The sequence below is a fragment of the Eschrichtius robustus genome, chromosome 1 (assembly GCF_028021215.1).
Source record: "Eschrichtius robustus isolate mEscRob2 chromosome 1, mEscRob2.pri, whole genome shotgun sequence".
Lineage (NCBI taxonomy): Eukaryota > Metazoa > Chordata > Mammalia > Artiodactyla > Eschrichtiidae > Eschrichtius > Eschrichtius robustus.
Genome location: NC_090824.1, coordinates 168,905,917 through 168,921,862, shown reverse-complemented (window position 1 = coordinate 168,921,862; position 15,946 = coordinate 168,905,917). Strand labels below are relative to the sequence as shown.

The window sequence follows — 15,946 nt, the reverse complement described above, 5'->3', positions numbered from 1 at the left end:
GTGGATTCTTAACCACTGCGCCACCAGGGAAGCCCTGAGCCTTGACTTACCTTTAAATGACCGTTAAGCAACAAAAGCAGAACCCCAGTGGCCTAACGCTGCCCTCAGTCCCGCCCAGGTCCCACCTGTGGTCTGCACAGCCCAGTGGGGTGTGTCCCTGGCCATCCCCTCACTCTGCTCCCTGGGTGTTCTGGCTGAGTGCACCCCTCTTTCAGAGCCTGTGCCTGCTCCCACTCGGCTCACCCCCTCATGTCATCCAGCTCTGCTCTGTGTCACCTCGTCAGGGACTTGCCTGACCACCTAGTGTCAAATACGGCCACCTCCCACCAGTCCAGTTTGCCTTACCCAGCTTTGCTTTTCTTTCTTCTTTTTTCCTAGTTCATTCTTCCTCCTTTTATTTATTTATTTTTAAAAAATTTTATTGAAATATAGTTGATTTACAATGTTGTGTTAATTTCTGCTGTACAGCAAAGTGATTGTTATACATATATGTATTCTTTTTATATTCTTCTCCATTATGGTTTATCACAGGATATGGAATATAGTTCCCCGTGCTATACGGTAGGACCTTGTTGTTCATCCATCCTATATATAATAGTTTGCATCTGCTAATCCCAAACTCCCAATCCATCCCTCCCCCACCCCCCTTCCCCTTGGCAACCAAAAGTCTGTTCTCTGTGTCTGTGATTCTGTTTCTGTTTCATAGATATGTTCATTTGTGTCATATTTTAGATTCCACATATAAGTGATATATGATAATCGTCTTTCTCTTTCTGACTTACTTCGCTTAATATGATCATCTCTAGGTCCGTCCATGTTGCTGCCAGCTTTGTTTTTCTTTGTAGCAGTTGTCACCCCTGACATATTTATTATGCTAGCTCCCTGTGGGCACGGATGCGGTTTGCTCACTGTATGCCCTGGGCAGGTGCTACCTGGCAGGCAGTGTACACCCAGAGAGGACTTGCTGACTGGAGGAAGATGGCCCTGCCCTAAGCTGTGGATGCCATGAAGGCAGAGACCAGCCAGCTCTGATTCAGCTGCATCCCGGGGGTCAAGCTTGCTGTCTGGGTCCCCTAATAGCGTGATGTACACATGTGTGCTGAGCAAGTGACCCCATGAAAGTCTTCTCAGCCCCAGGCCTGTGTGGAGAGAGGACAGCTGATGAGCAGTTGCCTCTGACCTGCTCTGGAGAGGCCCAGCCATAGGTTTTGTTGTGGGCGATATACCAGTGGCTATCCATGTGGGTCTTTATTCTATTCAGATTTTCTTTTACCTCTTAGAAGTTCTGTTGTTTTATAACTTTTGTGAAATATCTGTTTTCCATAATTTTTAACAATCAGTTTGGCAAACTAAAATTTCTAGAGTAGCATTTCATTTTATTTTCATGTAAGTGAGTTTTCTTCTTAAAGTAAATAAAGCTAGAAAACAGTAAGCTTTAAAACTACTTTTAAATTTTTTTTTTTTTTTTAATATTTCAGAATCTGAGTTGCAAGAACTGTCTGAGGTGCTCGAGCTCCTTTCTGCTCCGGAACTGAAAGCCCTGGCAAAGACCTTCCACTTGGTGAATCCCAACGGGCAGAAGCAGCAGCTGGTGGATGCGTTTCTCAAATTGGCCAAACAGCCTTCAGTCTGCACTTGGCGCAAGAATCAGCCTGGCATCGGTGCAGTGATTTTGAAAAGGTTTTGTGGCTATTGTTATAGTAAAAACATTTGAAATGTTGATAGCACATATTTAATTGATTTTTATTTATTTATTTTTAGGCTGTGTTGGGTCTTCGTTGCTGCGCATGGGCTTTCTCTAGTTGTGGAGAGCCGGGGCTGCTCTTTGTTGCGGTGCGCGGGCTCTAGGTGCGCGGGCTTCAGTAGCTGTGGCATGAGGGCTCAGTAGTTGTGGCTCGCAGGCTCTAGAGCGCAGGCTCAGTAGTTGTGGCGCACGGGCTTAGCTGCTCCACGGCATGTGGGATCTTCCCGGACCAGGGCCCGAACCCATGTCCCCTGCATTGGCAGGCGGATTCTTAACCACTGCGCCACCAGGAAAGTCCCGATAGCACATATTAACTTCTTATGGTGGGTGGTACGTGTTTTCAGATTGTAATTGTTTTTTTCAATTGCAGTTAGGTTGAGAAGGCGGTGAACCGTTATTATAAAGACTGGATTCTTTCTTGGTTTATTATTCCTAATTCTTAAGATACCACACTGATTTCTAGGACCAAGAAAAATCTGGAGGCAAGAGATTAGAGGCACTAGGCCCTTGGCAAATTCTAATATTTTATTATTCAAGAAAAATGCAGTTTTAACTACTATTCTTACGGGAGTTTGGAATGTCGGTCCACTGGACCTCCTTGGGACTCTGTGTGGAGATGGGGGAGGAGGGTGTTTCCAGGCAGTCTCTGTAGATGAATGGTCCTCAAGTAGATGGTGGCGTGATGGGAATCCCACCCCTGTGTCCTCTTGGCTCTGGTGGTGGCACTGATCTCTGCACGCCCCAGAGATGCAACTCTGCTTTTGGCTTAATAGCTTTTGGGCTGGTAGGAAAGTGTGAGGTCCTCCACTAGACCAGTGGCTCTCAACTGGGGGCGACTGTGCCCTCCAGGGGACACCGGGCATCGTCTGGAGGCGTTTTCATTGTCATGACTAAGGTGGGTAGTGGGTGCTACTGGCATTTAGTGAACGGAGGCCAGGGATGCAGCTGAGCATCCTCTAATGCACAGCCTGGGCATCCCACCCCCAGGAAAGAGTTACACGGCCCGGATGTCAACAGCAAAACCCTGCCGTGTGTGGTGTTGCAGTTGTTGGAGCCGGAGGGCCCTGGACTTAACATGCCGCCTTACCAAGAGCCTTTGGTAGTGACGTTCTACATAAATACCTATTATTTCATCTCAAGTGTCACTGGAGTCAAGATTTGAGAATTGCTAGTGTCAAATAGGTAACACTTTTATGAGTTTTCCTGGTATTTCACGTGTTCAGGACCAGCGTAAACCCTATCCTGCTCTTTTATTGAGGCAAACAGTTCGTGAAATCGTTTGCAGTTACAGTGTCATCTAATCCTCACCGTGTTCCTAGGTGGGGCTCTGAGCCCCAGAGAGGTTAAGAAATGCTTTAAGTCACACAGTTGGAGGTGGGAGATTTGCTTCAGGCTTAGAATAATGCATGCTGTTTAGCTTGAAATAATTTGTGAAATCTGACATCCAAATGCTTAAAAGCCAGAAAATTATTTTCCATGTCGTGTATTTTTCAGAGCTAAAGACTGGGCGGGACAGTCTGTGAGAGTGTGTAGAGACCCCCGGGCTGTGTTCTCCCGGGTCCTGCTGCTGTTTTCACTGACCCACGCAGTGGAAGAGGAGGAGGCGGCCTGTGGTGGGCAGGGCCAGCTTTCTACGGTGCTGCTGGTCAACCTTGGCCGCATGGAGTTTCCCAGGTATACTGTCAGTCGGAAAACCCAAATCTTCCAGGATAGAGAGGATCTCATCAGGTAAGGGCGTGTTTGCTCCCTATGAAATCTGTGTATTTTAAAATTTATGTAGAAGTCTTTGTTATTATTTTTTGCCATCCACAACAGAAACATGAGTTCATAGCCAAAATCGTTTTTTTTTTTTAATTTATTTATTTTTAAATTTTTGGCTGTGTTGGGTCTTTGTTGCTGCGCGTGGGCTTTCTCTATTTGCAGCAAGCAGGGGCTACTGTTTGTTGCGGTGCGCGGGCTTCTCGTTGCGGTGGCTTCTCTTGTTGCGGAGCACAGGCTCTAGGCGCACGGGCTTCAGTAATTGTGGCTCACGGGCTCTAGAGCGTAGGCTCAGTAGTTGTGGTGCACGGGCTTCATTGCTCCGCGGTATGTGGGAATCTTCCTGGGCCAGGGCTCGAACCTGTGTCCCCTGTATTGGCAGGCAGATTCTTAAGCACTGTGCCACCAGGGGAGTCCTCACTTTTGATTCTTGATTTAAGGTTTATGACTCAAATTTAGCAGAAATTGATTCTGATATTTGATTTTAGGAAAGTTGTTTAAGTGTTGTCTAGTATGTGCTTTAAAAAACTAAACTATTGAGATTATTGTATCAAAGCAGGGTCAGTATAAACTGATTTTAGCCCATTTTGCCGTAGTTATCAGGAAGTTCAATATCCTGTGTTCAGTTATAATAACTTTTTTAGTCAAATCTTCTAGTAAGAATATTTCTTCTGACTGTGTTTTCTTTTGTCTCATGTCATTTTACGTCTTCGTTTTTAGTGACTTGGTGCTGTTCTCTTTGGTGAGAACTCTGAAGCCAGGTTCCAGTCTCTCTAATGAACCATGAATCTACTCTGTGCCTCAGTTTACTCATCTGCAAAATGGGGAGATAATAGTACATTCCCACTGATATGTGTAGTGTGCTTAGAGCCTGGCCTGTGGGGATTGCTCAGTGCGTCTTAGTGGTATAATTGTCATCATTACCACGTATCTAAGGGAGGTTGCTTTTCAGTTCTATGGTTGACAAAAACCATGGTTGACAAGTTCAAAAGTGGGGAGGCTAGGGAGAAAAAATAAACCATCACGTCTTTTTTTTAGAAAGTAGGTATCCTATAAATGTTAAAAATAAGTCAAAGTTCTTTTGTTATGCAGAGGGCTGTAGCACGTAAATGAAATCTGGTTGAAGTGACTTCAGGAAGGGTGATTATACAACACCAGTAACGTGGCACCTGGCCTGAGGAACCTTTCCCACCACCTTGGTACTTGAAATAATTGATCCTTTCTTTTCTCTTCTCATTTATTCAGTGCCCATGGGTTGAGTGTTGAGTACCTATTATGTGCCATGTGGTGGAGTTGCAGTGTGAACAGATAGGGTCTTTGCCGCCGTGATGTTATGTTTTACTGGGGAAGATGGGAAAGAAAACAGAATAATATGATAACTGCGGGGCAGGCTGGAGAAGTCCTGTGTAGATAGCGTGAGGCAGAGAGTGTCCCCGAAAGGTTGGGATTGAGGCTTGAGAATGAGGAGGAGCCAGTCCTGCAGGGGTCTGGGTGCCCGCGTCCAGGCTCCGTGGGCAGGAGAGAGCTTGCCGATCTCTGGCCGGAACCTCAGGGGCCATGTGAAGGGGAGGTTGGGCAGGACCGCAGGTCAGGGGACGCTGGGCCTCAGAGCCCTGGTGAGCCGACTAGGTCATATCCGCTGAGGATGGGGAGCTGGGGAAGGGGTTTAGGCAGGCGAGGGATCTGGTGCACGTTTTACAAAAGCGTCCCATGGAGTGGCGGCGGGGGGGCGGCAGGAGACTAATTGAGCCTTGGTGGTCCGGATGGAGGTCTTGGCTGGGCTGGCAGTGGTGGGCATTGTAGAGAAGTGAACGTGCGAGGTGTTTTGGGGCAGAAAAGACGAGACGATTCTGATTACATTGTGATTGTGATAGTGATTAGATTTGTGGGGAGGAAAGGAGTGAGTCAGGGATGACTCTGGAGTTTTGGCGTGGGTGGTGGTGCCATCAGATGAGATGGGGGACTTGCGGGGAGGGCTGGGATGCTGGGTGGGGATGCCCCCAGCCCCATGACTGAAGCTACCCCGTGTGGTACTGGGCGTGCCGTCAGGAGCCCAGGAAGGAGCTCGGCCTGGAGAGGAATTGGAGTCACCAGCACGCGGCCAGGGATGAGGTCCCCGAGGGAGAAGAGGAGGAAGGAGCTTGGCAGCCAGTGCCGAGGGGTTGGGCAGCACGGAGGAGCCGCCGCGAGGGCGGCAGGGAACCAGGGGTGTGTGTAGTGGGCGGACCCGGAGAAGAAGGTGTGTCAGGATGGGGCTCAATTGAACGCCGGAGGAAGGGCAGTGAGGTCGAGTGGGATGGCCCATGGGGGTGGGCGGTGGACGGCAGGAGCCGCGCGCAGGGAGGGGAAGGTCGGTTCCAATGGGCTTCGGAGAAGCAGCCCCTGCTGTGGCGGCCTGCGACGGCAGGGCGGCCTAGTTCCCTGGTATCTTAAGGGTGGGAGATTCTCGGGGGTGTGTGTGTGTGTTTGTGCCCGTGCACGTGCAGATAAACCCATAGAAAGGGAGAGGCAGACGGTGGAGGAGGAGGAGGGGACCCCCTGGGACCCGGAGCACCTGCGGGAGGATTGGGGTGTGGGCAGCGCTGAGGCTGCCGCGGTGGAGGCTGGGGACCCCTCGAGCAGGGCTGGGCGGAGGTGTGCGAGCACGTGCCGAAACCAGCCGGCCTGGCTCTGTGATCGTCTTCAGCACGATTCGGGGAGTTGCTGCAGGCCCAGAGGAGTGAGCGGCCAGGGCACCCCCACCAGGGTGGGGCTGTGGCCGGTGTGTGTTCTTCCCCTGGCGGGGTCCGCTTGTCCCGGGCGAGGTCCGTGGGCCTGCAGGACGGGAGGCGCTATGGCTGGGACAGGGGCCGCGCTGAAGGTCGGGCCTTGGTGAAGGTGGGGAGTTGCTGTCAGCAGTGAACGAGCTGGAAGGATTGGGGGCGGGGTCAGTGGAGGAGATGCTTGAAGTCAGCATCTTGAGGGTGACTCGGTCCATCTGGGACAGAAGGTCTCAGTGGCCACGAGCACGTGGGTGGCTGAGAAGAGGTTGGAGAATCGTGTTATCGGGGAGGAAGGAGGTGGAGAATTCTGAAGTCGTGGCCATCGTGGCGGGAGACCCAGGGAGACCAAGGCAGAGGGGACGGGGACAGGGGTGGGGGGCGCTGGCAGGTGCCCGCAAGGAGGAGGCGTGGGCTTTGGAGGTGGGGGCTTTCAAGGAGGGAAGGAGGATTTGGAGGCGGAGGTGGGAGGGAGGAGGATGCTTCCATCCGTCTGGGCCCTGCGTGAGGAGAGCTGTCCCTGCTTGAGGGAGGCTGCGGGGAAGCTGTGCTCTCAGCCAGGTGTAGGGAGGGCAGGAGACAGAGGGCAGAGGTCAGGGTGCAGAAGGGATGCTGTTCTTGGCAGTGCGGGGGTGGGGGGAGGGAGGGCTGGTGACCGTGCAGGCGGTGATGGCGGCACCGTGGGGCTGGCGCTGGGCTCGATGGGCTCATGGAGAGGGGGCTTGGTTCAGGTGGGCGGGAGGGCACTCCTGCCGGGTGGGCCAGCCTCCGGGCACCCCTCCCTGTTTCTCTTTCCTTATCGACCTTAGAATTGTCCAGTTGCACATTATAAGAGAGTTAGATCAAAGAGTTCATGAGCAAATTTTTATATTTAGAGGCCATTTCTTGCACTCTTTTTAAAAAAAAATTATTCAAGTATAGTTGATTTACAATGTTAAGTTTTGCTGTACAGCAAAGTGATTCAGTTCTACATATATGTTTTACTCTTATGTGATAGTATTTGCACATATTGTTCGTGCATGCTTTTCTTTTAAGGGTGAGTCCAGAACACAATGACTGTGCCCTCGAAGTGTTAGAGAACTGATTGGGCGAATGTCTCAGGTGCACTGAGAAGTTGTCTTTCTTCACTTAAGTGTGTTCGTAACACTTCAGCATTGCCGTCTCCCAAAGCCTGTCCCTGAAGTTATTTTTGAAAATCCCAAGTAGTTCTCTTAGCTCGGGCAGCATCCCTCTGGCTACCTCTGGCTCAGTGATTAAATGACCAAATCTACGCTTGTGTGTAATTCTGAAGTCAGTTACCCGTTTACAAGGTTGCCGGATTGTTGAGTGAATGAATGAATGGATGAGCACCAAAAGTCAGAAAGGAAGTGCGGATCAGTATTACATGCATATAATGGGATGTGTTATATAACAGCGCGGTGTGAATGTTTTCATCTTTCTGGTTGGGTAGCCTGTCTGAGGAGTTCTTCTAGGCCACTCCCGTGGGGTAATACGTCAAATTATTACTGAGGTAAAATGTGACGCTCGTATTTTCAAAAGCAGAGTTAGATGTGGCGGGCAGGATGTGGAATTTTGTGTGTCAGTGATCATTCACCCCTGAAGCTTGGATGGCCTGGTCCCCCCCCTGCAGGTACGCAGCGGCCGCGCACATGCTGAACGACATCTCCACTGCGATGGCCAGCGGGGCCTGGGAGGAAGCCAGGGAGCTTGCTCGGTGCGCAAAGCAGGATTGGGACGGACTGAAAGACCACCCGTCCCTGAGGTGAGGTGGCTCTCGGGTCCCTGTCAAAGTTTACTGACTAGCCGAGTTGTTCTAACTGCTTAAGGTCTTTCTTTTCATGAAGAGCGCACTCCTTTCGTTCTGTGGTGAAACCAACATGTGCAGGTGAATTTCCTCCTTGCTTTGCATGGAGTCAAAGTGCTGGGTGAATAGAAGGGCACGTCTGGAGGTTTGGAGTGAATTTATACACTTGGTCCCTGTGTGGCAGACAGTAGCTTGCCGCCTTTGGGTGGGCTGGCCTCTCTGGGGGTCGGTCAGCTGAATTTTACCGTGGGGGAAGCCCAGCCGCAGGACAGAAGCTGTGGGAACTGTGCCAGGTGTCTTCTTTCTGCTGGAAATTCCAGCAGCTGTAAAATTCTGAAAAAGAAAATGAACATTTACCTTGAAAGTTCAAGTACACAGCACGTGATCCTTCATTTTGTTTGGTTTAATAAATGTTAAACATATTCCGTATGGTTAAGAGATTTTTTTCCTTTCTTTGTTACATAGTGATGAGAAAAATTAGTATTATTAAATATCTTTTACAAAAAAAATTTGGAACTGAAGTCCGTGCAGAAATAATATGGACTTAAAAACCATAGCCAGGAAAATGGCGTTTACTGTTAAGAAAAAATAACTGAATATTTTGTCCGTATTTTGTTTGGGAGTAACTCAGACAAAATTGAGCCATTTACTTAAAGGCCTTTCTAGAAAGGAGACGACCAGTCGACTTCTTACCCTGTGATGTGCACGTACATTGGAGGATTTTCTTAAGATAATTCAGGAAAATTTGTTAACGTTTCTCAGACCAAGCAGAAGAAAAATGTTTAAAACAAGTTAATAGGTGATTTTCTTTGTTTAAAAAAAAGAAAAGACCTTGTGGCCAGGAAGTTGGGTTCCTGTAGGACAGAGGCTGGTAGCCTCTTCCGTGGAGGGCCAGCTGGGCGGTGGTCAGGCTGTGCCAGCCACATGCTCACTGGCCTCTGCTGTCCTGCCGTGAACGCGCCCGGCCCCCCCCCACCCGGAGCGAGCGGGCGGGGCTGTCCCAGTGAAGGTGTGTTTGCCCACACTGAAATGTGAGTTTCATGTAATTTTCACAGGCCACAGACTATTTTTCTCCTTTTGACTTATTTTAACCATTTAGAAACGTGGAAATCACTCTGGGTTTGTATAAAATCAGGTGGGGGCCCTGCATCTGGCCCGAGGGCGGGCGTTTGCTGACCTCCAGCTCTCATTTCTCACCGCTGTCTGGGGGACCTTGGAAGGGTGGCTGTGAGAGCGTAGATTTGTGGTGTAGAAAACTGCACACGACAGGCAGTGTTCAGAATATATCTTCTTAAAAGGTAGGAATTCAGTCTGCTTTGTCATTTCTTGTGATTGTCTTACAATACATAAACCAAAGCGCTAAACTGCTGGTGTACGTCTTCGTCCTAGATACCATGAGAAATTACCACTCTTTCTCCGGTGTTTTACCGTTGGTTGGGTTTATACAAGGATTTTGTCCCGAACTGTTGAAATACTGCAGAGACTTCACATGTACAAGGTGAGTGCACAAGCCCCTTCACCCGGCTCTTACTGAGGGAGACCTGCCTGGCTCTTGACTTCTCCCAAGTGATTGGTCAGCACCCGGCGATGCGACGAGGGCCTGCTTCCCGTGGGCACCTGCCATCTCCTGGTCAGTAGGAAGATGGCCAAGGGCGACCTGCTGTTCCGCCAGCTGTGAGCTGATGCCTGTGCACCAGGATGGCCAGGTGACGGTCAGCACCCCGCAGGGAGCCGCCGGTGGTCTCTGCAGCCAGAGCTTAGCCGCCGTCAGAACCCACTGTGTGACAGGGAGGGTCTCCCCAAACCCCTGAGGCTGAAACCTCACCTCTGCTTGTGTTTCCCTGACAGCAGTAGTGCACGGTCTGGAAATAATTTATAATCACGAATGAAAAGTTCGGTCCTATCCCTCCTCGTATTAAACATTGTGAGATTGCTGGAGTTAGCTTCTGTTGTGTTGACACTTGTGTAATTGAAACATGGTGTTTTACAAAGAGAATGTGCTAGGGCTGGGCCAGTGGGTCCCCCAAGAGGGGTCTGTGCCCCACCCCCCCCCCCGCCCAGAGGCCCTGTGGGGTTGGCTTCGGGGAATCTGCGAGTGTGTCTATGGGGTTTGTGCCTTTTTCTCAGGAGATGCGTTAGATCCTTCAAAGAGATCCAGGAACCACCAAAGATGAACATGAAGCGTGACCAGTAAACCTAGACCAGAAAGTCCCCCTGTTGAGGTGGGGTGTTTGGGTGAAGACCCCCTCATTCCTGTCCTGCCCCCTGCCCCTCACAGCCTCGGCCCTGTGACCGGCTGGGTTCCCAGAAGCACATGGGCCTGCAGCCCAGCCACTGCTCCTGCCCAGAGTCTGACCGTGTCCGGCCTGCACTGCCGACCTGGTTTGCAGAGAGTGCCGTGGGGAATCACAGAGCTGCACAAGGTGGCGGGGGGCCTGCTGAGAAGTAGGGGGCGCCTCCGGAGCTCAGGCCACTCCCGAGGGACGTCCCAGGGCCCCTCTTGGCAGTCCGGGTCCTGAGCCTTACTTTAGAATGGAGAGGGATGCTGTATAGATATACTTTGCCAATTTTCCTGACTACTCAGTATAATGGTAGACTCTTGGTGTGTAGGCTTCTAATGCGCGTCCCTTGTTGTTGCCACAGGAAGCCGTCAAGGAGCTTGAAAACCTTTTGTCCCAGAAAGTGTACTGTCCTGACAGCAGAGGCCGGTGGTGGGACCGGCTGGCTCTCAACTTGCACCAGCACCTGAAGCGCCTGGAGCCGGTACTCAGCCGCGGGAGCTGCCCAGCCTTTGTTCAGTTTGGCATACATTTAAAAATATAGCAAACTGTTAATACCTTAAAAATCTAAATGTAATTAGAACGTTGATTTCTTTTTTTTTAACTTTTATTTTATATTGGACTATGGTTGATTTAGAACATTGGTTTCTTTTTTTTTTTAATTAATTAATTTTTAAATTTTTGTCTGTGTTGGGTCTTCGTTGCTATGTGCGGGCTTTCTCTAGTTACGGCGAGCGGGGGCTACTCTTCGTTGCCGTGCGCGGGCTTCTCATTGCGGTGGCTTCTCTTGTTGGGGAGCATGGGCTCTAGGTGTGCGGGCTCAGTAGCTGTGGCTCGTGAGCTCTAGAGCACAGGCTCAGTAGCTGTGGCGCACGGGCTCAGTTGCTCCGCGGCATGTGGGATCTTCCCGGACCAGGGCTTGAACCTGTGTCCCCTGCATTGGCAGGCGGATTGTTTTTCTTTTTAGACGAGAGTGAGTTTATTGAGAACAAAGAGCAGAGTTAGTGAGGGCGCTGCCAACACAGCCGGCCGACCTCCTGATAGACCAGGAAGAGCCGACCGGCAGGCGGATTCTTAACCACTGTGCCACCAGGGAAGCCCCTGGTTTCTTTTTTTTTTAATTTTTATTTTATATTGGACTATGGTTGATTTAGAACGTTGATTTCTTAAACATCCTTCTTTGTCCGTGTTCTTCCAACCCCAGAAGAAGTAGTAGGGGCGCGAACATGGGGGCGACAGTGGGGTTGACGGGTGTGTCGGCAGCGGGATCGTGTCGGGATTCAGGGATGAAGTTCTAGGGGTGGAGGGAGCTGGAGGGTTAGATGTGTCCACCTTCACACAATTTTGGAAATGGTGGTTGTATTCACTTGTTGCCCGGGGCCTCCTGGTAGAAAGATGGATGGAAGGCGTTCCTCCCACCGTGAGACGTGGTGTCTGACTCAGCAGGGCGGATGCCTTCCCTTCCAGGCGCTGCCTTCTCTGTGGCGGGGACCTTGTGAGTCTGAGGACACCGTTGGCTGCCAGCTGCTGCAGCCAGCAGGGCGGGGCCTCCCGAGGTGGCGACAGTGGCCCTCTGTGTGGCCACCTGCGGTCCCCGTCCCTGCCAACGTGTTTGCATTGAGCAGAGGGCACTACGGCTCTGGGAGCTTTTGTTTTTCCAGGGGCAGGTCAAGTGAATCAGGATGATGGAGGGCTGGAAAATTTGACCACAGGGGTGGACGATGACATACTATTTTTACTGCCTTAACCTGAAAAGATGCCTTGTCACCTCAGGTGCTTCCAGCCGGGAGAGCTGTTTCCTCTCCTGGAGGCAGGTTTGGTGCTCCCCGCCCGGCGCTGATTCGGGCTGACAGGGCAAGAGAGGCCTCTGGTGGCCCCTCACCCAGCGGGGACAGAGGGTGTGTGCACGCTGCCTGTCTCATTGAAATAAAGGTTCCAAAGAGTTGATAGACTTTCCCCTTGCTCGGATCTGCTGATAGGAGCGTTCACTCATACTCAGAGGTTATCTTTGAGACAGATGGAAAACCCTCGTTCCTTTTCGCCTTTTCCCAAAGATCTTCCCGGCCATGCTCATAACCCGTTATTTTGTCACCGTTCCTTCCTTCTCTACATCAGTCTCCAGGGAGGGCACCTGCCAGCCCAGCAGAGGCTCATGCCTGCAGGTGCCCAGCAGTTGGCCAGGCCAGGCTGAGCCCGAGGCCGCCCCTCCCTGTGGCCAGCCTGGCTCCCACGGGGCTACAGAGCCGGCCCAGGGCCTCATTCTCTGCTTGATTCCTCTGGACCACCCCACGCTGATGGCCTGATCTTCACTGATTTTCAGGGCTTTTGTTTTACTTTTTATTCTTTTATTGTAATAAATATATACGACAAAGAAAACTTGCAGTTTAACCATCTCTAGGTATACAGTTCAGTGGTGTTAATCATACAGCTGATCCTTGAACAACTCGGGGATCGGGGCGCCGACCCCCCCTGCCCCTGCACAGTCAGAAATCCACGGATAACGTTGTAGTTGGCCCTCCATTTCTGAGGTCCTGTGTCTGCAGATCCAACCCACTGTGGACCGTGCAGTGCTGTAGTCTTTACTGGAAGAAATCTGTGCGTGTGTGGACCCGAGCAGTTCAGAACCGTGTTGTTCAAACATCAGCACTGTCTGTTCCCCAAATTTTTCATCCTCCAAACAGAAACTCTGCTCCTTTGAAACAGTTACTCCTGTTCCCTCCTGCCCTGGTTCCTGGTTCCCGGTTCCCTGTTCCCTGTTCCCTCTAATCTGCTTCTGTCTCTAGGAATCTGCCTGTTCTGGGTATTTCCATGAAATACCCAGAAGTGGAATCATGTAACCTTTGTCCTTTTGTGCTTGGCTTATTCCCCTCAGCATAACGTCCTCAAGGTTCATCCATGTTGTAGCAGGTGTCAGAATGTCCTTCCCTTTCAAGGCTGAATAATACTCCATTGTGTAAACGGACCACGTTGTGTTGATCCATCCATCTGTAGATGGTCACTTGGGTGGTTCCCACTTTTTGGCTGTTGTGAATAGCACTACTGTGTACAAATACCTGTTTGAAACTCTGCTTTCAGTTGTGGTGGGCGTGTACCTGGATGTGAGGTTGCTGGGTCACGTGGTAATTCCGTGTATGACTTTGTGAGGAACTGCCAAACTGTTTTTCACAGTATTTGGATCATTTTTCCATTGTTGCCAGCAAAGCATGAGGGCTCCAATTTCTCCCACATCCCCGCCAACAATTTTTATTGTCCATTTTTCTGAGTACAGTCATCCTAGTGGGTGTGAAGTGGTATCCCATGTAGTTTTCAGTATTTTTGTTTATTTGTCCAGCCCTGAATAACCTTAGAGAATGCGTAACTCCTTCAAACCTAAGATTCTTCTCCCTATAAATGAGGCTCCCTGGGACTGGGAGGTGGTCAGACGGCCAGGCTCCTGCCCTAGAGGTGCCTGCTCTGCATTCCGAGCCCCTGGGTGGTGCCCCGAGCGCGCCCCGGACCAGGTCCCTCTCCCCAGCCGCCTCCGTCTCCTGAGCGTGTGGCAGCTGACATGGGCTGTGTCCACACGTGTGACCAGGACATAGTGTCGGGAGCACGGCTGCTCGTGCCCCAGACATTTGCATCGGGGTCTGTGCTTCTTCTGTGCTCGGCATGGGACCTAAGGGAATGTCCTTGTCTCTGGAAGGGCTGCTTTGCCCACCACTAGTTAGCAAAATAAATGATTAATTAACAGTGGGGTTTCCCGTCACATGAAACGAGGGGATGCTGCATGGGGACTTCAGGACCCTGACAGGCACTGTGCTCTTTTCTAGGCCATCAAGTGCATCACAGCAGGGCTGGCGGATCCGGACGTGCGGACAGGCCACCGCCTCTCGCTGTATCAGAGGGCCGTGCGCCTGCGGGCCTCTCCCAGCTGCCAGAAGTATGCGCACCTCTTCCGTCAGCTCCCAGAAATCACCGTGGATGACGTCAAACATGTAAGTAAATATTCTTGGGGCACTTGGGATGTATTTTTGTTTTTTTTCCTGAACGCAGCCTTAGAGAGGTTTTCAGCGCGCATTTCTTGTCGACTCCAAAGACCCTCTGGCTTGCTGTGGGCAGCGACCTGGCCTCGCCCCTGTCCTCACCTGGGCGTTGGGAGGCTGGGCCGGCAGGGGCTGTGACTCTGTAAACTCCTGAGTCAGCAGCTCACAGCCTTTCCAGGTCCTCCTGCCTGGTCAGGGCCCCAGAGAGCAGGGGGCCGGGTGGTGAACTGCGTCCCCAGGTGCGGGTCACATGGCCTGGCACCGCGCTGAAGATGGGTGGCCTTTCGGGGGTGGAGGACAGTGTGTCCTTGGGGTAGCAGAGCCGGATGTGCAGGGCTGGAGCAGGAGGAAAGCTAATGGCTGTCCTCCCCTCACCCCCCCCGCAGGTGACCGTCACGGGCCGGCTCTGCCCGCAGCATGGGCCGGGCAAGTCTGTCTTCGTGCTGGAGGCCAGGGGGACTGCCCCTGCCACTGTCCTGTGCTCCGTGGAGGAGCTGGCGCTGGCCCATTACAGACGCTGTGGCTTCGACCAGGGTAACACCGGGGCCATGTGGCCACAGTGGGTGGTGTCCCGCCCCACAGCCAGTGTCCGCACCTCCCACCCGTGAGGGCAGCGCCTTCTGGGGGGACGCGAGGAGCAAGGGAGGCTGGGTTGCCCTCAGAGAGCTCCTGTCAGGCAGGGGGACAGAACGGGGCAGAGGACCACGATATGCTGCCGACAGCCAGCCGGTCAGAGGAGGGGAGCTGGGGCCAGGCTGCTTCCAAGAGGGACCGGCAGTCTGGGGGGGTGGGTGTCGTTAAGGGGATGGAGGGCTGAGCCCTGACAGGACGTCATGCCTGGGACCAGAGACATGGTTGGAAGAGTTGTGGGTCAAATTCCTTGTAAAATGAGCTCGCGAGCCCATGCGAGGGAGGAGAGCAAATGTCAGTAAGAACTGGAGGTTTTCCCATCTTCCTTCCCAAGAAGCATGCGTGATCACCCGCCCCTCCAGCCGCGCCCGCTCTGCTGCGTCTCCGGGGAGCTGAGGCCTCACAGTGAAATGACGGACGTGACCTCGCGAGAGAGAAACACCGCTAGTTCCCGCTGAACCGGGCTGCTCTGTGTGTGTGTGTGTGTGTGTGTGTGTGTGTGGTTGTGTGGGTGTGCACGGGCATGTGCAGCTGCAGGGCAGGTGGTCTGTGGCCCCTCAGGGGTGAGTGGGACTTTGCTCTTTGAGCCACTGATGAGATGCTCTCTGTGTCTCAGGCCAGATGTGCAGAGGGACCAGGACCACGTGCCCCTGGTTCTCTTCTTTCTGGGCTGCTTGGCATCCTCTTTGTTCAGACTTTGTAGGTTTCACTCGGAAGCCGTTTTCTGAACCGTGTAGAGCCCAAGTGGGAATTAATTCTGCCTGGTTCCAGAAACTGGGAGCCGAGGACTCCCTTCGGCCATCTAGGGGAGGGGAGGAGGGCTGGGGAGGGCACCCGGCGTCTCTGCTGCTCGGGGGTGAAGGCGCCAGAGGGAGAGACCCCGAGGCTGGCAGATGCGAACCTCAGGGAACCTCAGGGAGGTGATAAGCGTCCCTGGCCGGGGAGGGGAT

At 52.1% G+C, this 15,946-nt stretch overlaps 1 protein-coding gene across 4 annotated transcripts in view; it reads left to right on the top strand.

Moving 5' to 3' along the window:
- Nucleotides 1–15,946, top strand: part of FAN1 (FANCD2 and FANCI associated nuclease 1) — a 29,585-nt gene that overhangs the window by 6,549 nt on the left and 7,090 nt on the right. For 3 of the 4 annotated variants that reach the window (XM_068559208.1, XM_068559203.1, XM_068559214.1), the window contains exons 4-10: nucleotides 1,479–1,680; nucleotides 3,239–3,472; nucleotides 7,892–8,023; nucleotides 9,455–9,563; nucleotides 10,709–10,828; nucleotides 14,154–14,318; nucleotides 14,753–14,900. In XM_068559208.1, the coding sequence (XP_068415309.1) occupies nucleotides 1,479–1,680; nucleotides 3,239–3,472; nucleotides 7,892–8,023; nucleotides 9,455–9,563; nucleotides 10,709–10,828; nucleotides 14,154–14,318; nucleotides 14,753–14,900 (1,110 nt within the window). The remainder of the gene's footprint in view (nucleotides 1–1,478; nucleotides 1,681–3,238; nucleotides 3,473–7,891; nucleotides 8,024–9,454; nucleotides 9,564–10,708; nucleotides 10,829–14,153; nucleotides 14,319–14,752; nucleotides 14,901–15,946) is intronic. The other variant, XM_068559218.1, reaches the window with a different exon arrangement.